At 38.5% G+C, this 22,494-nt stretch overlaps 1 protein-coding gene across 1 annotated transcript in view; it reads left to right on the top strand.

The window, feature by feature from the left end:
* Positions 1 to 19,739, top strand: part of SNX2 (sorting nexin 2) — a 31,656-nt gene extending 11,917 nt beyond the window's left edge. The window contains exons 3-15 of the mRNA XM_065662404.1: positions 3,113 to 3,276; positions 4,892 to 4,958; positions 5,166 to 5,209; positions 5,304 to 5,445; positions 9,360 to 9,438; positions 10,455 to 10,530; positions 11,798 to 11,911; positions 12,138 to 12,231; positions 13,976 to 14,181; positions 15,167 to 15,310; positions 18,221 to 18,301; positions 18,409 to 18,480; positions 19,251 to 19,739. Of these exons, the coding sequence (XP_065518476.1) occupies positions 3,113 to 3,276; positions 4,892 to 4,958; positions 5,166 to 5,209; positions 5,304 to 5,445; positions 9,360 to 9,438; positions 10,455 to 10,530; positions 11,798 to 11,911; positions 12,138 to 12,231; positions 13,976 to 14,181; positions 15,167 to 15,310; positions 18,221 to 18,301; positions 18,409 to 18,480; positions 19,251 to 19,301 (1,334 nt within the window). The 3' untranslated portion in view covers positions 19,302 to 19,739. The remainder of the gene's footprint in view (positions 1 to 3,112; positions 3,277 to 4,891; positions 4,959 to 5,165; positions 5,210 to 5,303; positions 5,446 to 9,359; positions 9,439 to 10,454; positions 10,531 to 11,797; positions 11,912 to 12,137; positions 12,232 to 13,975; positions 14,182 to 15,166; positions 15,311 to 18,220; positions 18,302 to 18,408; positions 18,481 to 19,250) is intronic.
* The last annotated feature ends 2,755 nt before the right edge of the window (positions 19,740 to 22,494 follow it).

Raw genomic sequence — 22,494 nt, 5'->3', positions numbered from 1 at the left:
TCCTTCTAGATTTACATAATGTCTGGGATGTATGCTGACTTGAGGGGAGAGGTAGCAGGAGGAAGGGTGGCATAAATTCTCCTCTCTCTTCCTTAAAAAACTGGCTTTCTGCTTTCAAGTAGATACTGTTTTCTCTGTTAAGTTCTTCCAGGAAAATAGAAAAGAAGGGCTAGTAGGCAGCACCTTCAAAAATTTGCTCTTGTCCAACTAACCTGAGGTTGCACAGCTTTAAAAATACCAGTGTGGATGCAGTCTAATGTCACTGGTCTTGCTGTAAGGAAACCTCCTTGACTTTCCAACTGCTTGTTCTTGCTGCTTTTTCTTTTACAGAAATAATGCGCAGCTTAGCAGATAGCTTCAACTATGCTGAACAGTAGCAGGGGGCTAATCCTGTCTGGAGTTCATGTTACGCACAACCAGATCAATTCATGATACTGATGACTGTGTGGATACAAGTCTGAAAAAGAGTGCTGGGATGGAATGTGCTTGTGTTTCATCTGATAGCAGTGTTGGTTTGTTATGTTGAATTCACACACTTTTTCATAAAGTCCTGCTTTTACAGTAGCAAGAATACTTTCTCTGCTGCTGAAAGCGAGAAATCTGTGTGCTTTGAATCATTTCATTACTTGTTTTATAAGCCTGTCTAAAATTTGAAGGTACAGAGAAGTACTTAGTGATGATTAATGGTTTGTTTCCCAAACACACATGCTGGAATATAGCTGGTGATAGAAAAAGGAAGAATTGAAGTGGAATTGCCTTATTTTATATTTTTTAATTACCTTTTTATGTATATAACATACTATGTTGCTATACTATACATAACTTTTTTCCTGATAAATGTTTCCATGAGATAGTCATTTGTATAATACAAAACATATACGTGGAGTGCTGTTAGCCAAATGAGAGACCTACCTCTTTTCCATGTTTAAATGTTGTTCTTTTACCAGTCTAAAAGATTTTATTTTTTTTTTTCCCAGTTGCCTCAGCATGACTTCCCACCTGATCTGAGTTTTTGAATTAAGGTGTTTTTTTTGGTTTAAGATGCAGTATCCTTCCTGTGGCATTTGAGGGCAGGAAGCACCAGTAGGATTCTTCAGAAAAATTTAGCAGTCAGAATAAAGGACTAATAAGAAAATAAATCTTTTCAAAGAAAGCTTTTAGATAATCTTTTGTTCATAATTATTTTCTTTTTTTTTTTTTTTTTTGTTCATAATCTTTTGCCCAGGGATGTTGTGAATGCTCCATCCCTGGCAGTGTTCAAGGCCAGGTTGGACGTAGCCTTGGGTGAGATGGTTTAGTGTGAGGTGACCCTGCCCATGGCAGGGGGGGGTGGAACTAGATGATCTCAAGGTCCTTTCCAATCCTAACTATTCTATGATTCTATGATTCTGTATTAAAAATGGAGAATATGAAAAGGTGCTTGCTTGTAATCTGTAACTATGGAAGTCTGAGAGCGGCAAGACACTGGCACAGCTTGCCCAGAGAAGCTGTGGCTGCCCCATCCCTGTCAGTGTTCAAACCTAGGTTGTACTGGGCTTGGAGCAACCCAGTGTAGTGGAAGGTGTCCCTTCCAACCCAAACCATGCTATGATTCTGTGAATTTGAAATTAGGAAGAGCACTGCCAGCAGGTTGAGGGGAGTGATCATTTCCTTCTGCTCAGCCCCTCATGTGGTGAGGCCAGATCTGGAGTGCCAAGTGCAGGTCTGGACTATCTCTGTCTGCAAGAGAGGCATGGGCAGACCAGAGGGAGTCCAGGGAGGGGCCATGAAGATGATTAAGGACATGAAGTGTATAATATATGAGTAAAGACTGAGATAGCTGTGGCTGTACATCCTGGAGAAGTGCAGGCTATGTGGGGAATCTGGCAATAAATACCTGATGGGAAAGAATGCAGAAGATGGAACCAGACTTCTCAGTGGCACCCACTGACAAGCCAAGAAGCAATGGACACAAACTGAAATACAGATAATACATATGAAAAAAAAGGGTTTGGTTTAGTTGTTTGAGGTTTTGTTTTGTTTTTTGGTGGTGCTGGTTTGTTTTTGTACACTGTAACTATTTCACAAATTTTAAAGTAGATCTCCACTTTTCTTAGTAAGGATTAAGTTGCATTCATTGCATGTGCCAGGCTTTAAAAAGTTTGGATGAAAGATAGTGTATTTTCTTTTGAAAATTAAGTGGTTCATATAGGCAGAAGTTGCACAGGTCTTTTCCAAATTGCATGGTAAACTTTTGGTAACCCTGTAACTTGGAGAGGATCTGTTTTAGTGCGCTTTTACCTGCTTGGTAAAATACTAGCCCCAGGAAGTCTCGTTTGTTAACAAAACTTGAGATCTGTTGGAAAGTCAATTTTGGTATCATTCTGTGGTCAGTGTTATCTTTTAAGGAACTACAATTCTTGAAAATGCATATTTGGCAAGAACCACAGCATTAGTTATTTAAACTAGAACAGGAACTTCTGTGTATCCAGGAAGTGCGTAGTTTGGCAGTGGTCAAATCCAGTTAGCGGAGGAAAGCACACAGGATTTGTAGAGCAGAGATTTACGTCCTGTTTAAAGATAGATGAACTACTACAGTCTGAGAAAAGTATTCAGTTTATAGTGAACTGTTTTAAGCCCCCAAGAGACTGAAGATAGACTAAAGATAGTCTTACTAGTCAGAATGTCTCGTCTGCTAGTATTTCTATTTTACAGCTTGTGAGGCAGGGGTGTATTGCAGTTGTGTAACTTCATTTAACACATGGCTTGGTGTACTCAGTTATCAGCCTATGTGGCTAAATCAGCTGTTGTTCAAAGTGTGAAAACTGAAATTGGTGCAGGTACTGAAAAAGAGCTGCTCGTGTGGTAAATAAATAAATAAATCATTAGTTTCTGAAATATCTCATGCAAAAATAAATTACTTGGCACTTGTGACTTCTCTAAGAGACTGTTTACCTAACAATATAGTTAAAACAAATTTTTTTTTTTTTTAAAGGCAACATATGTTACAAGATCATTGCAGATGATCTTATTAAACTTGTATATCGATTTTGTGTGTGTGTGTTTGGAATTTTTGTGATGCATATCTGTCTCTATTGCAGGAAACCTTTGCTAACTTAAAATCTTTTTCTAGAAGCAACAGAAGAAGTTTCGTTGGACAGTCCAGAGAGGGATCCAATACTTTCACCAAAATCTACTCCTGCAATCACTCCTGTAACACCTGCTACATTAGTAGCTCCCAGAATGGAGTCAAAAAGTGTACCAGCCCCTGTGATTTTTGATAGATCCAGAGAAGAGGTACGTGGTAAACTTCTAAATTTTGAAAATGTCTGGTTGGTTTTTTTTGAGTTTTTCTTTTTTTAAAATCATAGTTCCTAAATGTTGACTCATGGGATCATCCTTTCTTAAGAAGTAGGTAAAAGAAAACTCATTCTGTTTATTTTGCATATAAAGCTTAGTGTGAATTTGACTCATGACAATAACTTAAGATAGAATCATAGAATAGTTAAGGTTGGAAAGGACCTTAAGATCATCTAGTTCCAACCCCCCTACCATGAGCAGGGACATCTCCCACTAAACCATGCCACCCAAGGCTCTATCCAACCTAGCCTTGAACACGGCCAGGGACGGAGCATTCACAACGTCCCTGGGCAACCCATTCCAGTGCCTCACCACCCTAACAGTAAAGAATTTCTTCCTTATATCCAATCTAAACTTCCCCTGTTTAAGTTTGAACCCAATACCCCTTGTCCTATCACTATAGTTCTTAATAATTAGTCCATCCCTATAGCCTGCCTTCAGGTACTGGAAGGCTGCTGTGAGGTCTCCATGCAGCTGAACAGGCCCAACTTTTTCAGCCTATCTTCACACAGGAGGTGCTCCAGTCCCCTGATCATCCTCATGACCCTCCTCTGGATTTGTTCCAAGAGTTTCATATCCTTTCTATGTTGAGGACACCAGAACTGTGCACAGTACTCCAAGTGAGGTCTCACAAGTGCAGATTAGAGGGGCAGGATCACCTCTTTCAACCTGCTGTTCATGCTTCTTTTGATGCATCCCAGGATATGGTTGGCTTTCTGGGCTGCGAGCGTACAGTGAAGCCGGCTCATGTTCATTTTCTCATCCACCAACACCCCCAAGTCCTTCTCTGCAGGGCTGCTCTGAATCTCTTCTCTGCCCATCCTGTAGCTGTGCCTGGGATTGCTCAGACCTAGGTATAGGACCTTGCACTTGGCATCGTTAATCTTCATGAGGCTGGCACTGGCCCACTTCACAAGCGTGTCAAGGTCCCTCTGGATGGCATCCCTTCCCTCTAGCATTTTTATCAAACTCACATTATATGAAAAACTCTGAAATTCTGCATTGTTAGATCTCAGGCAAGTATCAGAAAATTTTCTGTTACTTTTCTCTTCCCAAGCTCTTCTGCTACAGAAAACCTTAAATAAAAAGGTATTTCTGTCTTTTTATTAGAGGCATATAGAAACATCACAAATGAGTGATTCTTTTGAAGTGTGGTGTCTCCTGGCACTGATACAGTGAACATACTCCTAAGATGAATATTTACTAAAATATTGAGGCCAACAAGTCCTGAGAAAAGGCTGCCATACTAAAAGCTTTTACAGGAAGGCTTCAGTCTTAGAATCACAGAATCATTTAGGTTGGAAAAGACCTTTAAGATAATAAAGTCGAACGATAAACCTAGCACTGCCAAGTCCACCGCATGAACTCTGTTGCAGTGATAAACCGTGTTAGAAATTCTATTCATTCAATGTTTGGTGGTGAGTCTGGAAGGGATTTTTAATTGAACAAACATACTGACTTTTCCTCCTCTTTCCTCTATACCCTTATCCTTGTAATCATATATAACATGGAAGCATATAACCTTGTTAAATATGGCGTATCTTTTTCCTAGATTGAAGAGGAAGCAAATGGAGATTTGTTTGATATAGAAATCAATGTATCTGACCCTGAGAAAGTTGGTAAGTTCCTCGAGCCTAGTAAGTCAGATAGTAGACTGTCTTATCCCTTGAAGACTATTCTGAGATTTTAGTGTGATTTCTCATTCAGTTATCTTTTGGCAGTTATTAATAGCAAAAAGGAAAGCTATTTTTTGTGTATTTCAGAACAAAGTGTATGGAGGGATTAAAAGAATTTGCCCTGTGATAAGAATCTTAATTTTCTTACAGGAGATGGCATGAATGCTTATATGGCTTACAGAGTAACTACAAAGGTAACTAGTGCAACAAATAGTTGCAGATAACTTTGTATCGTAGCTGAGTGGATGGATCAGTAATTCACAACAAATTTATTTTTATTTTTTTAAGACATCACTTTCCATGTTCCACAAAAATGAATTCTCTGTTAAAAGAAGATTCAGTGATTTTCTTGGCTTGCACAGCAAATTAGCAACAAAGTACATGCATATTGGTTACATTGTGCCTCCAGCTCCAGAAAAAAGTATTGTAGGTAAGTATAATTCCTGTAAGGTTGAATTTAAGCATGACATTTAAGTACTGTAATAAAAAGTAAGTATTTTAACACTTATGAGGCTTGTAAAATAAATAATTTTTCTGGACAAATATTACTTGTTGCTTATCAGGTGGTCTGAACCTCATACCACCTCGTTCTTTATCAAATGCTTTGTTCTCTATTTTAGAAAAGTTCAGGTTAAACTGGAAAGATAAGTACTTGTCTCTTCCTAACTCAGACCAGCATTGATAATAAGGAAGACATTTGTCTGAACACGTGGCCTTGTGTTTGTTATCTATCATTCCTTCTTCACTATTGCCCTTCAAGAGCTGATTAGTGTATCAAAACAAAGATGTTAAATGAGAGTTTATTTTTAACTTGTGCTGTTGTCAGTTGCCTGCAATATACAGTGTCATACATACTCCACTTCTAATACTGTTTCTTTTACTCTAATACTGTCTGTTTCTTTTGACCACTGTGAACGCTAAAATCTCTACTTAATTCTTCTTAATTCAGAAGACACTTTGAGTAATGCTAGCCTATGTGAATGCCTTGAAGAATCAGATCTGAACAAAGAAGCGTGTGTGATCCATTGAAGTAACTTCAGTTTTATGCTCTAAGTAGCAGAGGTTCTTTCATAATAACTAAATCCTTAAAACTCTAAAACCTATTGAAGTCTTTTGGCTGTATCATATAAATAAGTGATTGGACTCTAGAACAATGATACTTGGGGAATGGCAGGACTTGGGGTTGGTTGGTTTTTTTTCTGTAATAATTTTGAATGTGAAGCTAATGAGAGCTGCGGCTTTTCACATAAGTAGGAATAGGCAAACTGAGTAGATGCAGGCAGCAGAAAGTGTGGAAAAATCAAGCTTTTAGTTCTGTGGAAAAGCATAGCATTTTTCAGTGAGACTGAAAATTTGGTCTGAATTTTTGGTAGTTCTTGAAACTAATGTATGAGTTTGTAAGAAAAATTTTTTTCATTTAACAAAAATTAGCATAATTACAAATGCTAACAGGGCTTATAAAGATGGAATAAGGTTTCTAGTGCCTGTTGGATGATACAACATTCAACTCATGTATGAAAGTGTGCAGTTACATGGAAAGGTAGTACTTGCATCACAAATTCATCTGAAGACAAAGCTTGGACTGGATTTGAGGTACCACTTGAACAAAGCCAGCATAAATATTTGACACACCTGGAAGTGTGTAAAATGGTGGGAATTACTGCAGTCTAAGCAAGCACTGGCTGTCACTTCAGATTCTTGTATAGAGACTTTGTTAAGCTACAGATAAGTTGGAAAAACACATAGACTCTGTAGGACATTTTCCAAAGAGCATGAAACTCCTGCTTTAAACTTAAACTTCAGTGCACAGGTAGTAGTAAGTTCTGTACAAAAATATGTAGTCTATGTATGCAAGGTGAGATTCTAGGGCGATTTAAAATGAGACATCTTAAACCAGAGAGGTGACAAAACACCTGAAAGTAAGACGATGTGTTTAAATCGTGTGTTCATTTTTGAAGTCTTGATAGGAACAGCATACATTTGGTGCTATGCAATGTATTGTACAGAAGTTCTTAGTCTATTTACTCTGTTATACTGTTGCTAACATGTGGAGTTTTAAGCTCTAGTTGTATTTTGGTGGCAGGTTTGTGGGGATGGCATTTCAGACCTTAGCCACAGATTCAAGTTGTCAGTTATGGACTGTGGAATAGCAGGATAAAACTGAGTCAGTGGTGAGATGGAGTACCCTGCTCTTGCAGGGGGGTTGGACTAGATGATCTTTTTAGGTCCCTTCCAACCCTTGGGATTCTGTGATTCTGTGAGTTGGACATTCATCCAAGCTGCCTCACTGCTTTATGTATGTTGGGAAATTATGTTTCCTGGATTTAGAAAATAATCTATGAAGTCACAGATCCTTTCCAGTGAGGAATTAAAGAGTGCTTTGGCAACAGTAACTGCTTTTACACTTGCATTTAAATAGACTTACATTAGCAGAGAAATAAACTTGGCATGGTACCTGGAAATAACTGTCAATATCACAAGGCAGGAATTAATCACATTGGACAATTGTTATTACATATTATTTTTTTTCCTTGTTAGCAAATTTAAAGGATCTTTTGTATTTAACTGTGGCATTTAGTGCTTCCTGCAGTGAAATATTAATGAATAATATGTAATGCAAAAATATGAGGCATGTGAATTGCCTCACCTCAATATTTTAATCCTTGATACTTAATTTTACAGATAAATTTGAAGACTTACATTACAGCGTGTAGTATACTTATAAAAAGTGCCAATCAGACTTATATTCATGATGTTACAGAGAAGAGGAAAAGTAAGGCTTCAGTGACAGGTTAAGTAATGCCTTCTTGTTCCCATAAGGATGATGTTTGTCCCCTTGGTGGGTTACTATGTGAAACTTCTAAAGCCAGAGGGGACATCGGGAGAGGAACAACTTTGGGAAGTGTTGACCTGGCAGGTCACAGAGCACATATTCAGAATCTCAGACTTGGAACTTTTAGCTGGAGAAGTACAGAACTAACAGAGCAGGTCTACTCTGCTCTTGTGAGAACTCACTTGGAGTATTGTGTACAGTTCTGGTGTCCTCAGCATAAAAAGGACATGGAACTGTTGGAACAAGTCCAGAGGAGGGCCACGAGGATGATCAGGGGACTGGAGCACCTCCTGTGTGAAGATAGGCTGAGAAAGTTGGGGCTGTTCAGCCTGGAGAAGAGAAGGCTGCGTGGAGACCTCATAGCAGCCTTCCAGTATCTCAAGGAGGGCTATAGGGATGCTGGGGATAGACTATTCATTATGGCCTGTAGTTATAGGACAAGGGGTAATGGGTTCAAACTTAAACAAGGGAAGTTTAGATTGGATATAAGGAAGAAATTCTTTACTGTAAGGGTGGTGAGGCACTGGAATGGGTTGCCCAGGGAAGTTGTGAATGCTCCATCCTTGGCGGTGTTCAAGGCCAGGTTGGACAGAGCCTTGGGTGAGATGGTTTAGTGTGAGGTGTCCCTGCCCATGGCAGGGGGGTTGGAACTAGATGATCTTAAGGTCCTTTCCAACTCTAAGTAATCTATGATTCTATTAGTCTATGTTTGGACTGTATCATAATATACCTTGCTTGTGTTTTATGAAATAAGAGTAATTACAAATGTGCAGTGTTTCATGGTGGTTTTGATAGGGCTCAGGTACCTAAACTCTTTGGGGTTTAGGTCTTTAGCAAGACAAATGCTGACCTCAGTCTGATAGTTTTTGAGTTCTTGTGTTGCTGAGGTTGAATGTATTTTCTATACCACAGTACCTCAATAACTCTGGCCCCCTGTCATAGTTTTTTTGGCCACTCTTGACTTGGACAGAGGAAGTGATGTAAGGCTGCATGTATTTTATTCTACTAATTTTATTCTCCATTCAGTTCATAGTTGTTCTGTGCTTCAGAATTTTCAGAGCTGGTTAGTTAGCCTTAGTTGACTAAAAATTTCAAGTTTTAGAAATTAAAGAATAATAGAATGAAAATCTTTGGTAATAAACTTAATAGGCTTATAACATGAGCTTTATTTTACTATTCTGGTTTCTCTGGGTAACTTTTCTTCTTCTGAACATGAGTGACCGGTAAGACTGAGATCTTCACTTAGATTGTCTTCATAAATGCAAATTAAACTAGTTTTGTGTAAGTTTTAGTCCCAATTAATGTATTACAGGTAATTGCATATTTCACAGATCTGATTCCACAAAGCCATGCAGCATTGCAGCGTTGATGTTTTTTCTGTTGCCGTATAGTGTTTTTCATTGCAATTTGACTTAAATACTTAAACTTGGGTGAGCTTTGTCTTCTAATCACATCAGTTATGTTAATGATTGATTTATGATAAAATCAATATGATGCTATTTTCTTCAAAGGCATGACCAAGGTTAAAGTAGGCAAGGAAGATTCTTCATCTACTGAGTTTGTAGAGAAAAGAAGAGCAGCCCTAGAAAGGTAATGTATGTGTCTAAAACTTGTTTAGCCTCAGAATGACTTGTAATATACTATGTGGGCTCTGTAATTGGGGTCTCGGCCATCTTAGGTTGGTTCTGGAGGCTGTATGCAGCTGCCAATTTTTTGTGTAGAAACGGAATTCCAATTAGTAATGGGAAAAGCGGCCTCATTCATAGAGAGGATTATAGTTAACTCTTTTCAAACCGGTTAGTGCTTAAAATTAAGATTGTAGAGATTCAGTAGGTAAAACTTTATCACTTTAGCTTAGGCATTTTAGGTTTAAGGTATCAAGGTATATGAGCAGTGTATCTGTTGCATGGAAAATCAACTCTTGGGCAGTGAGACAGGTGAAAGAGACCTTCAGTCACTTGAAAGTAAAATGGCCTTCTGACAAACAGTACATGGATGAGACTTGTTGAATTTTGGCATAAGAGATACTTGACGTCTTTCACTCAGCACTGGTATACCACCAACATTGTTCAAGGAACTTTGCTGTGGAAGGGTATTGTTGCTGATCCACGGCATCATTTTGCCCTATGGGCATGACTAGTGAAGCCTTCAGAAAGTAACTGTTAAAACTCACATAAATTATACCAAAATTGAAGCTGTATATTTTATAGTATGCTGTATATAGATTATTGTAATGCAGTCACCTCATATGAGACCAACAGACCTTGTAACAGTAAAGTCAAAGGTTTTATGTTGTATATTGAAAGACCTAACAGATAATGTGTGAAGTTCTTGAAGTTCTGGAGTTCCAGAGCCAATCTTAAACAAAAAATATGTGTAAATATGGTTTAAAGAATCACCAGAGAGGGGAAGGAATGAAGGGGCATGGGGACTGAGCTATCATTTGACCCTTTAGAGATGACATTTTTAAGAGTATTCAAGCCCCATTAGATAATGAGGGAGGTTGTGCGCTGTATTGTACCTGTTCTTTAGATGAACACTTTTCAGTGCTGTCAGGCTCATTAACTCTATTTTGTTATCTAATACTTTAATTTTTAAAATCATAGGTACCTACAGCGAACAGTAAAACACCCAACCTTGTTGCAGGATCCAGACTTAAGACAGTTCTTGGAAAGCTCTGAGGTATCTAAGTTCTCTTAAGTTTCCCTGTTTGTTTCTAGATATGGTAACATACAAAGCTATATGTTCTCTTTGTATTGAGACCTAATTCCCTAAATTTGCATGCAGTCAAATTGGGCTGTAGCCTTCATGGGACAGAATGGCAGAGGCTACTTAGGGAATGGTGTGCCTCTGCCTGTGAGAAAAGCTGGAGTGGTAGTGTCCAAAGGCTATTTGCTATTGCTGTCCGCATGCGAGTTGGTCCGTTCAGTTCTGACTGAAGCTCGTTATACATGGTGAAAATCCATAATTGATGTTACTGATTGTTGCATAAGATCAAGAATTAAACTGGCTTGGAAGCAGGTCTTTTGCCTCGAGGAGTCCAACTTGAGGTGTGTTGGCATGATAATGTGAAAATGCTAGCAATGCTGCTGGCCAGGCTAGATGTTTTGTGAATAGAGAACTCCAGTCACTCATGCTATCAGTCTGGCACCTTTCACAATATTTAGTATATTGTTAAAGGTACATAATACCTCTTTATAAATGTGCATAGTGGATTCACTGTAATACTGAACTGTCTTTGGCCAATGTCAATATCTTAGTTATACTAATAAGTCACAAAGACTTCACTACTGACAAAAGCATCAATAGCTAACTTATGGTGGATTTGTCAATGCTGCTGACAGACAAAACATCTCATTGAAGGGTAAATGGTCTGACATAGGGGCCACCTTGTACGGCATATTTAAACTAGCCTGAATAATCATATCAATTAAATTTGTTATCCCTGAGGATTTCTAAGTACATAAGCAAATACTCAGTTCTCTTAATATGCATGAGGTGGGTTTTGAAATCTGGCCTGTACTGAAAAGTGGAAAGACATGAACATTTTATAATCAGCACACAGTGCAAGTCTTGCATTACAATTAAATGATTTACAGAGATTTTTTTTAATCTAATTTGTTGTAAATCTAAGCTTTTCTGTTTCTGTATTGGCAGTTTGTTTTCAGTAGTATATAGGTGGTTAGTTTAGGACCTTTGGCTAGTTGATAACTTTGAACGAGTGGGTTATTTGTTCCATTTAAATGTAAAGATGTAGAAGTAAATAGTCTGTATTTTTAACTTTTCCTCTTGAGAATGTAAAAGTAGTAAATCTGAGAAATTAGATTCCACTATATTGTAACACATAGGAGTAAAGAAAACACTATATCCTTTTCTTTCCCCCTTGTGCCCAGTTAAACCTCCATCCTTTTAACCAGTCTGTTTGCCCTTATTTGTCATTCAATTCCAGCTGCCGAGAGCAGTTAACACCCAGGCTCTGAGTGGAGCAGGAATATTGAGGATGGTGAACAAGGCTGCCGACGCTGTCAACAAAATGACAATCAAGATGAATGAATCGGATGCAGTAAGAGCTGATTTTTCGGCTTGAATAATGAGATGAATTAATGAGCTTCAACAATTGCATTTTAAAGCTGTAGAAGTAGAAAATGGGTTATTAATTTGCTTATTGGCTTGAATTCTTAGCTTTATCAGTTGACCACCCTGGCAGTGCCTGGATAATTTGGTTCTTTAAAACCAGAAATGTTGTTGTAATCTAATTTGTAATGCTTGACTCTTTCATCTTTTGCCAGTGGTTTGAAGAAAAACAGCAGCAATTTGAGAATCTGGATCAGCAACTTAGGAAACTTCATGCCAGTGTGGAAGCATTAGTCTGCCACAGAAAAGGTAACTATATTTTTATGTGGCTGCATGAACTTTAGGAAATGGTGATGAAATGAGAACTTAGTGTGTCAGAGCTCTTAAAATATCCATATAGCTATTAATTACTTAATGCAAAAATCTAATTGCACGTTTTATTCAGACTGCTCTGGCATTTTTTGTATACCTGTTTTTAATCTTAACTTTAGCCAGAATATCTATAATTCCTGAAGTTACTATATTGATTTAGCATAAGTATTTTTCTTGCAAAGATTCAATATTGTATCAAGTAAGTGACGCTACCACAACAGACATCTCTAAATGTATCTTTAGATCTCATGGCAAGGGTCATTTAATTCTGAATACAAAGTGGCTGCATAAATCCATTTAAACATCTTTTGGTTCAGTATTGCACTGTTAACTGAGTTTAAACTCTTAAACATGAATTTACTATTGTTAGATCAGCTCCTGTTAAGGTAAACTTTTCTGGAAAGCTAAGTAGTCTGAGTAGTCTGAGAATACCAGCTTTTGGTTTACCTACTTTAGAAAGAAGTAAAGCCTGTAAGTTTACATTTTAATCACCTGTGCTGCTGTTTTGTCAAAGATTGATTTCCATCAGATGATTTAAAACACCCAAAACATAAAAGCTTTGATTTGTAGTTCAAGGAAGACCATAAGTGTGCCTTCTGACACTACCATATTATCTTAAAATATGGGATCACCTTTCAGCTCTGCACTTTTGAAAGTGCTGAAGCTGTCCTATGTTGCTTTCTCATGACTCTATCAGGTATTGCTCTCAAAAAAAAAATCTGTTGGCCAGAGGTCCTCAAGACTAAGGAGTGTTTTTAAGAATTAATAGACTGTGGAAGTCTTTGTTTACTATTGATTTGACACCTGCTCGTACACTTGAAGGAGTTTTTGGTTTGGTTTGGTTTTAGGGAGTTGTGTTTAAATTGTAGGTGTTTTAAATATCTGAAGGCATTTTGCTTCTATAAACTTTTCTGCTGTTCTGATGTTTCTGTAGAGGCAACATAGTTGCAAACATACCTGCATTTTTAATCCTGAAGTAATTTGGATTAAACATTTGTTCAAAGGTCCTTCCCTTCATAGGACTTAACTTAGTACAGGATGACTTACATGGGATTTGATGAGACAATTGCCAAGCTCAAAACTTTGCCTTCATGGATGTCAGCCTTGCTGATATGAGTTTAATTATTTGTTTTTATTTTAAGGCATGTCAGAATGTGGCAGCACATTACAGTATGCACAGCTAAAGGTATTTCAGTCAATAGAACAGTCCAACAGAAATAAATTCCACTCACAGGCATAGTGGTTTTGTGGAATGGTTGGGTTTTTTTTTTCGACTCAGCTGCACGGAACAACTATTCCACAGACCTGTTAAAATTGTTCTGAATTTGCTCTGTAGGTGACTTGGCTTTTGTTTTGTGGGCTTGAATTTCCTCTGAACTGGGCATTTGGAAAATAAGTGAAGTAACAGGTTTTTTCTGTTTATTTTGCTAGACAGAATAGGCATGACATTTACAGGCTCAGCAAAACATTTTCTAATGAAGAGAGGTTTTGTGCAGTAGTTTTTATCCAGTTTCACTGAGATCTTGTATATTTTATCATGAGCTTTAGGAAATACAGCTTGTATTTTCAGCTGGTGAAGTTAGGGTTGACATAAGGCAGAGGTCTCTGCTTCTCTGATCTATGCTGCAGAGTAATATAACAAACTAACTACATTGTACTGAACATTACTTATGTATTTCAGAGCTTTCAGCCAACACAGCTGCTTTTGCTAAAAGTGCTGCCATGTTAGGTAACTCTGAGGACCACACTGCTCTATCTAGAGCTTTGTCTCAGCTTGCAGAGGTTGAGGAGAAGATAGATCAATTGCATCAAGAACAAGCTTTTGCTGATTTCTATGTCTTCTCTGAACTGCTTGGTGATTACATTCGTCTCATTGCTGCAGTAAAAGTGAGTACTACTAGGAAAAATACCAGTTTTCATGGTTAAAGTCACATTCCTCAATTGCAGATTTAGGGTAAAATATATAGGGTAGATTGGGTAAATCTTTAGATTTAGGGTAAATGAATGTGTGTGTTTTTCACACACTATAACACAGTTAGGACTAAGCTTTTGCATTAAGTCTAGCTGAGTAAAATGAATGCATCCATGATCAGTTATTCCAATGATAAAAATGAATGTGATGAAAAATGGGAATGTATTAATAAGATCCTGACAAAATGTAAATGGTGAGCACCATCTACTTTGGGTAATATTAGTTATTCACAGTATTTGAGGACACCATACATTACTGTGTCTAAGCATACTATACTTGTTCTTTCAGGTTACTTATTTTTAAGTATGTTTATTATGAGAACATAATTTGTCTGTATTGGCTAGATAAATAATTTCTGTAAATAAGAAGTAGGTACAATTTGTATCATCTCGTTAAAGTAAATAATCTATTTTAGTGTAAGTCATGCTGCACAGCGTTATTAGGTTTTGATATGGGAAGGGGCGTCTATGAATTTTAACCAGGAGTATCCTTAAACTTGCCGGGTTGTCAAAGTATACTACCTTAGTCCATTGCTAGCAAAAATGTATTGTTGAATATACATGTAATCCATATGTATGAACAGTTTGCTAGAATCTGCACTTAGAGTGTATTTGCATAATAGAGCACTTTGTAGTGGTTGTTTTGGTAGTGTCTTGATGGAATGAAGCATATGAAATGGTTTGGAACACTAAGGTGTCTGCTCTGAAAAGGCTTCTGCATACCCTGCTATTTGTGGAAGGTACTGAGCTGTATTAGCATGGTGTCAAATGAAATGCAAGAAGATGCGTTGTAGATACGTTGAGATTTCAAGAGTACTCATTCCAAAATTACCTTTTCCTGCTAGAAATTTAGATAGCTCTAACAATTCCAGTTGTTTAGTAAATTTGTCTGTCCTTACAGGGTGTGTTTGATCATCGAATGAAATGCTGGCAGAAGTGGCAAGATGCTCAGGTCACTTTACAAAAAAAACGTGAAGCTGAAGCAAAGCTCCAGCTTGCCAACAAACCTGATAAATTGCAGCAAGCTAAAGATGAAATAAAGGAGGTAATGTTGCCAAGCATTATTTTGGAGGTCAGACTTTCTGCATTAACTCATTCATTCCGCACTGGTGCACTATTTATGCCTCTTTTTTGTTTGGTTGGTTTTTGTTGTGGTGGATTTTGTTTTGTTTTTTTTTTAGTATCACTTACTCATTTGCTGTTTTTCGGATTTACCAAAATTGTTAAAAGGTATTTATTTAAAATACTAAATGTGTGCAGTTGTTATTCATTGTAAGATCTGTAAGGCAGTTAATACTGTCCCTACAGAGTCTGGGAGATGGGAGGGAGGAAACATGGACAAGTTAATGCCTTTACCTGTTAACAGATTGCTTGGGTAGAGCAGAGGGGCACCTTTTGGCTTCTGAAGATAAAATCCAGTTAAGACAACTAATTGAGAACTGTTCCCATGTTTTGCTTAATTACACAGCATATCTATCCATATATATATATATATATGTATATATGGTGCAATTTCAGTAAAAATAAATCTGACATTGAAATGTCATAATTTATACACTTTTTCTATCATGCTTCACTAAGGAAATTGAAGAGGTAGGACAACTTAATTATTTAACATCAATGCATTCTGAATGTGCACCAGTATTCTTCCTCAAATAATGGGAGAACATTATTGCAAATTTCAAGCTCTCTTATGAAGTTCATTTGTTTGGCTTCATCATTTGTCACAAGCGCCATGCTGCTTTGTTCTTTCTGCCCTTGAATTTATTTTGCGTGTGGTATTGAAGTCACTCATTAACTTGGCTTTTTCTTTTTTTTTTTTTACTGGGAAAACAGTATCACTCCTGTGACCACATTTTTGTTGGTTGCCTCTCTTGGTGTCACCCATCCTTCCATTATACAAGTGAGCTGGAACTCCTCATCAAAAATACTTCCTGAGTATTGGAAGTAGAGAGAAATGCTCAGTGACCATTTCTCAGTCCCAATATTGAAAGAGTTAATGATGTTGTTCCTGAAGGATTTATTTCTCCTGCTTTATTAGATGATTATAGAAGGTTGTTAGTAAACCCACAATTTGAATATGCTGACTGAAGGCTATTGCTTCCATTGAAATATATTCAGAGTTGCTGAATTCTGCAGTAGTAGTTCTTCTGGCAGAGAAATTGTGAAGTGGAAGCCTATACAGAGCTTGAACTTCATACATGACTGCCTTTTGAAGATAAAAGGCCAAAGAACAGTCCTAAGAATACCTCATTGAATAAGGAGAAATTTCTGCTTGTCAAAAACTGTAAGATGGCAGACTGCTATTCAGTGATAATTTTTATAAGACCTGACATTTGGATTTGATGAAACTGGGATTTTGGAGGCCTGCAGAGCCTTTGACTGAAGTCTCAGGCACTTCTGGTTGCTGTGGTAGGAAGGCACAGGCAGTCCTAATCTATCTCTTCCTTGACTGAATTTTGTATTGTTTCAGTTAATTAGTAACTGTAAAGGCTGTTCTTTTATAGAGGACATCCTATTATGACTTATTGCATAGCTTCATAATGTATGTCTGAAAAGGCAAAAAAGGTATTCTGAATAAATATAAACTAAAAACACAAACACATAGATACTTATTGGAACATAGATGTTCATTTCATATCACAATAGTAAATTGACACTGCACCATAAAATGTTTTTGTGAATAAATAATACCACTGGATTGCTAACAGGAACATGCTATATTTAAGTATGTTGCTTCCCTGTTGTCTTTCTCTGAGGAAGTTTAGTGTTACTGGATATATTGGCTCCCATGATTCAGCAAATATGTTGAGATGAGCAGATGCAGTTTCATTTTAAAGATGTTAGGCTACATGCACTGGAAGTGTGAGACCCGTAAGTTTGAGGGTTTTTTTCAGTGTATCTGTACAGCTAGCTTAAATTTAACAATGTAACAAATGTGTAAAAGTCATTATAAAGTGATGCAAAAGATGAGCTCTTGCTGTGTTAACTGGATATCTTTTCCCATAAACTAAGGAGAAATGTAATCCAGTGTCATGTATTGTTACATGAATGCCACACTCCCAACTCCTGCTTTCTTGGTTAGTGGAAACTGTTTTCATAAAAAGCATGTGCTTAGGCTTGCTTAAGCAACATGTATTTTGACTGAAAAACTAATAAACATATCCTCAATATCTTATCTGCAACAGAAATATGTTAATTATATACTTGACTATAGGCTGAGATGAAGAGTTAATCACCTTTTCTGGGACTGGGAAAATACAGGGAACTAACTTTTGCGACTCTTTCATACTTGATTAGACAGGTAGCCCCAGAAAGCTTACAGGCTTAGATTCCATTTATAGTAGTGTTTGAAATAGTAAGTAAAGCTTTAGAGATCCCTTTTGGTTTCTATGGAATCTTTAAAAAAATATTATGTGTTCCTTAATTGCAATAGTAAGGTATTTTTATGTTTCATCTACAAATAGCATTACCTTAGAGATACCATTGTTTTAACTGATCTGATGACATCCTATTACACAACTTATCACAGAATGGCTGGAAAGGATTTTAAGACCGTCTAGTTCCAACCCCCTGCCACAGGCAGGGACACCTTCCACTAGACCAGGCTGCTCAAAGCCACATCCAACCTAGCCTTGAACACTGCAAAGGATGAGGCAGCCATATCTTTCTCTGGGCAACCTGTTCCACTGCTTCACCACTCTTGCAATAAAGAATTTCTTCCTTATCTAACCTAAATCTCCCCTGTTCAAGCTTGAAAGTATTACTTTGAAACTGTCTTTGTAAGACCTTCCCTTAAGAACACCAAAAAATCCTAACAGGTCCTTCTCAGCTCTTGAGTGGCTATCACTGATACACTAAAAAAAGTTCATGTGTGTGTGTATACACACACACTGACAGACTGAATGGACAACACAAAGTCTTATCTCTGCATGTCTTTTGTTTCCTTTGCCAGTGGGAGACAAAAGTTCAGCAAGGGGAAAAAGATTTTGAGCAGATCTCCAAAACCATTCGCAAGGAAGTGGGAAGATTCGAGGCATGTATAATTTTGTCCAAGTAAATGACAGCTTTAATGTAGATAATATTGACATTCCAAGTAAAATTTGTTAAGAGGTTAATATGCCATAATTTATTTATTAACAGAAGGAACGAGTGAAAGACTTTAAAACTGTTATTATCGAGTACTTAGAGTCATTAGTGCAAACACAGCAGCAGGTAAGATAAAATTTAAATTTTGTACAACATAATATTCAATACTTTCTGTATTAGGTTAGTTAAAAAAAAAGGGCTTTAGGTATAGCCATTTCTTAAACATAAAGAGAACTACTTCTAGTCTGTACTGTATTGCAGAGTAACATAGTGATTGCAGTTTCCTGGCTATTCCTATGCACCCTTGTGCAGCTGTAATTGAGGAAAGCAAGGGAGAAGCTCCCTTAGGGATATGAGCATTAAAGGGTCTTGTCTTCTGAAACTGAAGTAATACTTTCTTTAGATTGGAGTAAATTGTAATGTGTGTGCTTAGAGGCTTGTATACTTAAATGTTTATTGTTCTTTTAAAAAAGTATAAAATCTGACTGAATATTGTAAAGCAGTAAAATAGATTCCACTGACTACCTGTAGAGTGTCTGGAGTTTTTCCTTTGTTTATTCCAAGAATATAACCCTTCAGTTTTGTTTCATGAATTTTTTCTTAAAAAAGTTACCCTTAAAGGTAAGAATAGCAAACTGACCTTATAAACAAATTCTGTATAATTGTATTCTCTAGCATTTTGTTCAGTGTGTGGTAACAACTGTGTTCCTATTAGGAGATTTGTGTATTTATTACTTGTATTTTTTCTTGCTTTATATAATAACATGGATGGATAATGTGAAGCACCTATGTTTTTATTTTGTCCAGTGGACACAAGTTTACCACAAGAGGAGGAAGGTATATGTGTTTTCTAACATTCACTACTTAATAAGGAGTTTTTTTCCCTTCTCTTCAAGCTAATAAAATACTGGGAGGCATTCCTACCTGAAGCCAAAGCCATCGCCTGAAAGAAGAGTATTCCAAATGACAAGACACTCTGGATGCTTGTCCTGGATAAAACTAAGTTCCACAATGAAATCACTTTAAATCATCCAAATAAACCACACTATATTTTAGAAATTAACATGTGGCTTTTTTTATATACTACAGCATTTTATTAACAAGCTGCATGTCCTGACCCTCTCTGAAGTGGACTGTGGCATGATGTTCTGCAATACATTGCTGAATTGAACACTATTGTGTCTTAATACTTGCACTGAAATGTGCACTGCAAGGCCGGAAAGCTGATATTTTTGTTCTTTACAATACAATGTTCTGTAGTATGTTTACTTGATCTTTATGAAACAAATTTAACTGCATTGATTAATGTTCACGTAAAACATTCCTGTACAAAAATCATGTTTTTGTGATTAAAATAATAAAGGGATGTACCTTGTGAAACTTAAGTGCTCTGGTTTTGTGTCTGTAGATATTTACTGATGTTCTTAGAAGTAGTATTTAGAATCATAGGCTCATAGAATGGTTTGAGTTGGAAGGGATCTCAAAGCTCATCCAATTCCAACCCTTTGCCATGAGCAGGACCACCTTCCACTAGAGAAGGTTGCTCCAAGCCCCATCCAACCTGGCCTTGAACCCTGCCAGGGATGGGGCATCCACAACTTTTCTGGGCAACCTGTTCAGTGTCTCACCACCCTCACAGGGAAGAATTTCTTCCTAATAGTCTAATCTAACTCGTAGAATTATAGATTACTTAGAGTTGGAAAGGACCTTAAGATCATCTAGTTCCACCCCCCTGCCATGGGCAGCGATACCTCACACTAAACCATCTCACCCAAGGCTCTGTCTAACCTGGCCTTGAACACTGCCAGGGATGGAGCATTCACGGCTTTGTTGGGTAAACCATTCCAGTGCCCCACCACCTTCACAGTAAAGAGCTTCTTCCCTATACCTAATCTAAACTTCCCCTGTTTAAGTTTGAACCCATTACCCCTTGTCCTATCACTACAGTCCCTGATGAAGAGTCCCTTCCCAGCATCCTTATAGGCCCCCTTCAGATGCTGGAAGGCTGCTATGAGATCTTCATGCAGCCTTCTCTTCTCCAGGCCTAACAGCCCCAACTTCCTCAGCCTGTCTTCATACAGGAGGTGTTCCAAGCCCCTGATCATCCTCATGGCCCCCCTCTGGACTTGTTCCAACAGTTCCATGTGCTTCTTATGTTGAGGACACCAGAACTACACACAATACTCCAAGTGAGGCCTCACAAAAGCAGAGCAGAGGGGCAGGATCATCTCCTTTGACTTGCTGGTCATGCTCCTTTTGATGCAGCCCAGGATACGGTTGGCTTTCTGGGCTGTGAGCACACACTAAAGCCAGCTCATGTTCAATTTCTGACCCACCAACACCCCAAGTCCTTCTCTGCAGGACCGTTCTGAATCTCTTCTCTGCCCATCCTGTAGCTGTGCCTGGGATTTCCCCAACCCAGATGTAGGACCTTTCACTTGGCTTGATTGAACTTCATGAGGCTGGCATTAGCCCACTTCACAAGCGTGTCAAGGTCCCTCTGGATGGCATTTCTTCCCTCCAGCCTATCAACCGAACCACACAGTTTGGTGTCATTGGCAAACTTGCCGAGGGCTCACTCAATCCCACTGTCCATATTGCTAGCAAAGATGTTGAACAAGACTGGTCCCATCACCGATCCCTGAGGGACACAACTCGTTACTGTTTTCCAACTGGGCATTGAGCTGTTGATCACAACTCTTTGCATGCAGCCATCCAGCCAGTTCTTTATCCACCAAGTGGTCCATCTATCAAATTGATGTCTCTCCAATTTGGAGAAAATGATGTCATGTGGGACAGTATTGAATGTTTTGCACAAGTTCAGGTAGATGATGTCAACTGCTCTACCCCTGTCCATCAGTTCCATAGCCCCATCATAAAAGGCTATCAAATTGGCCAGGCAGGATTTCCCCTTTATGAAGCCATGGTGGCTGTCACCAAGCACATTGTTGTTTTTCATGTGCCTTAGCATGCCTTCCAGGAGAATGTGCTCCAAGATTTTGCCAGGCACAGAGGTGAGACTGACTGGTCTGTAATTCCCTGGGTCTTCCATTTTCCCCTTCTTGAAAATGGGGGTTATATTTCCCTTTTTCCAGTCATCGGGAACTTCACCTGGCTGCCATGATTTTTCAAATATGATGGCCAGTGGCTTAGCAACTTCATTCACCAGCTTCTTTAAGAACCACAGATGGATTTCATCAGGTCCCATGGACTTCTGCAAGTTCATGTTCTTAAGATAGTCTCGAACCCAGTTTTCCTCTTTCAGTTAAAAAGTGTTCCCCTTTGTCTTCTTGTTACACGCCCTTGTAAAAAGTCCCTCTCCAGATTTCTTGTGGGTCTCCTTTAGACTGTTATAAGGTCTCCCCTGAGCCTTCTCTCCTCCAGGCTGAACAAGCCCAACTGTCGCAGCCTGTCTTTATAGGAAGGGTGCTCGCTCCAGTCCTCTGATCATCTTTGTGGTCTCATCTGGTCACAGTCATCCAGGTTCACATCCCTCTTGTGTGGGGCCCCAGAGCTGAATATGGTATTCAAGCTAGGGTCTCATGAGAGTGGAGTATAGGGGCAGAATCACCTCCCTTGACCTGCTGGTCACGTTCCTTTTGATACAGCCCAGCACGTGGTGGTTTCTGGGCTGCAAACACACACTGAAGCTGGCTCATTTTCAGTTTCTCACCAACCAAGAACCCAAGTCCTTCTCCTAAGGACTGCTCCCAATCCAGTCTCTTCCCAGCCTGTGCTTATGCTTGGGATTGCTCTGACTCATATGCAGGACCTCACACTTTGCTTTGTTGAACTTCATAAGGTTGGCATCAGCCCATCTCACAAGCGTGTTGAGGTCCCTCTGGATGGCATTCCTTCCCTCTAGCGTATCAACAGAACCACACAGCTTGGTGTCATCGGCAAACTTGCTGAGGGTGCACTCAATCCCACTGTCCCTGTCAAAGATGTTGAACAGTGCTGGTCCCAGTTACTGACCTATGAGGAATATCACTTGTCACTGATCTCCACTTGGACATCGAGCTGTTGACCGTGACTCTCTAAGTGCAATCATCCAGCCAATTCTTTATCAAGCAGCTGGTCCCTCCATCAAATCCATGCTTCTCCCATTTAGAGACAAGGATGCTGTGTGGGACAGCGTCA

This window comes from Lathamus discolor, chromosome Z (assembly GCF_037157495.1).
Source record: "Lathamus discolor isolate bLatDis1 chromosome Z, bLatDis1.hap1, whole genome shotgun sequence".
Lineage (NCBI taxonomy): Eukaryota > Metazoa > Chordata > Aves > Psittaciformes > Psittacidae > Lathamus > Lathamus discolor.
The sequence above is the reverse complement of the archived record's forward strand: the minus strand, read 5'-3'. Positions and strand labels throughout refer to the sequence as shown.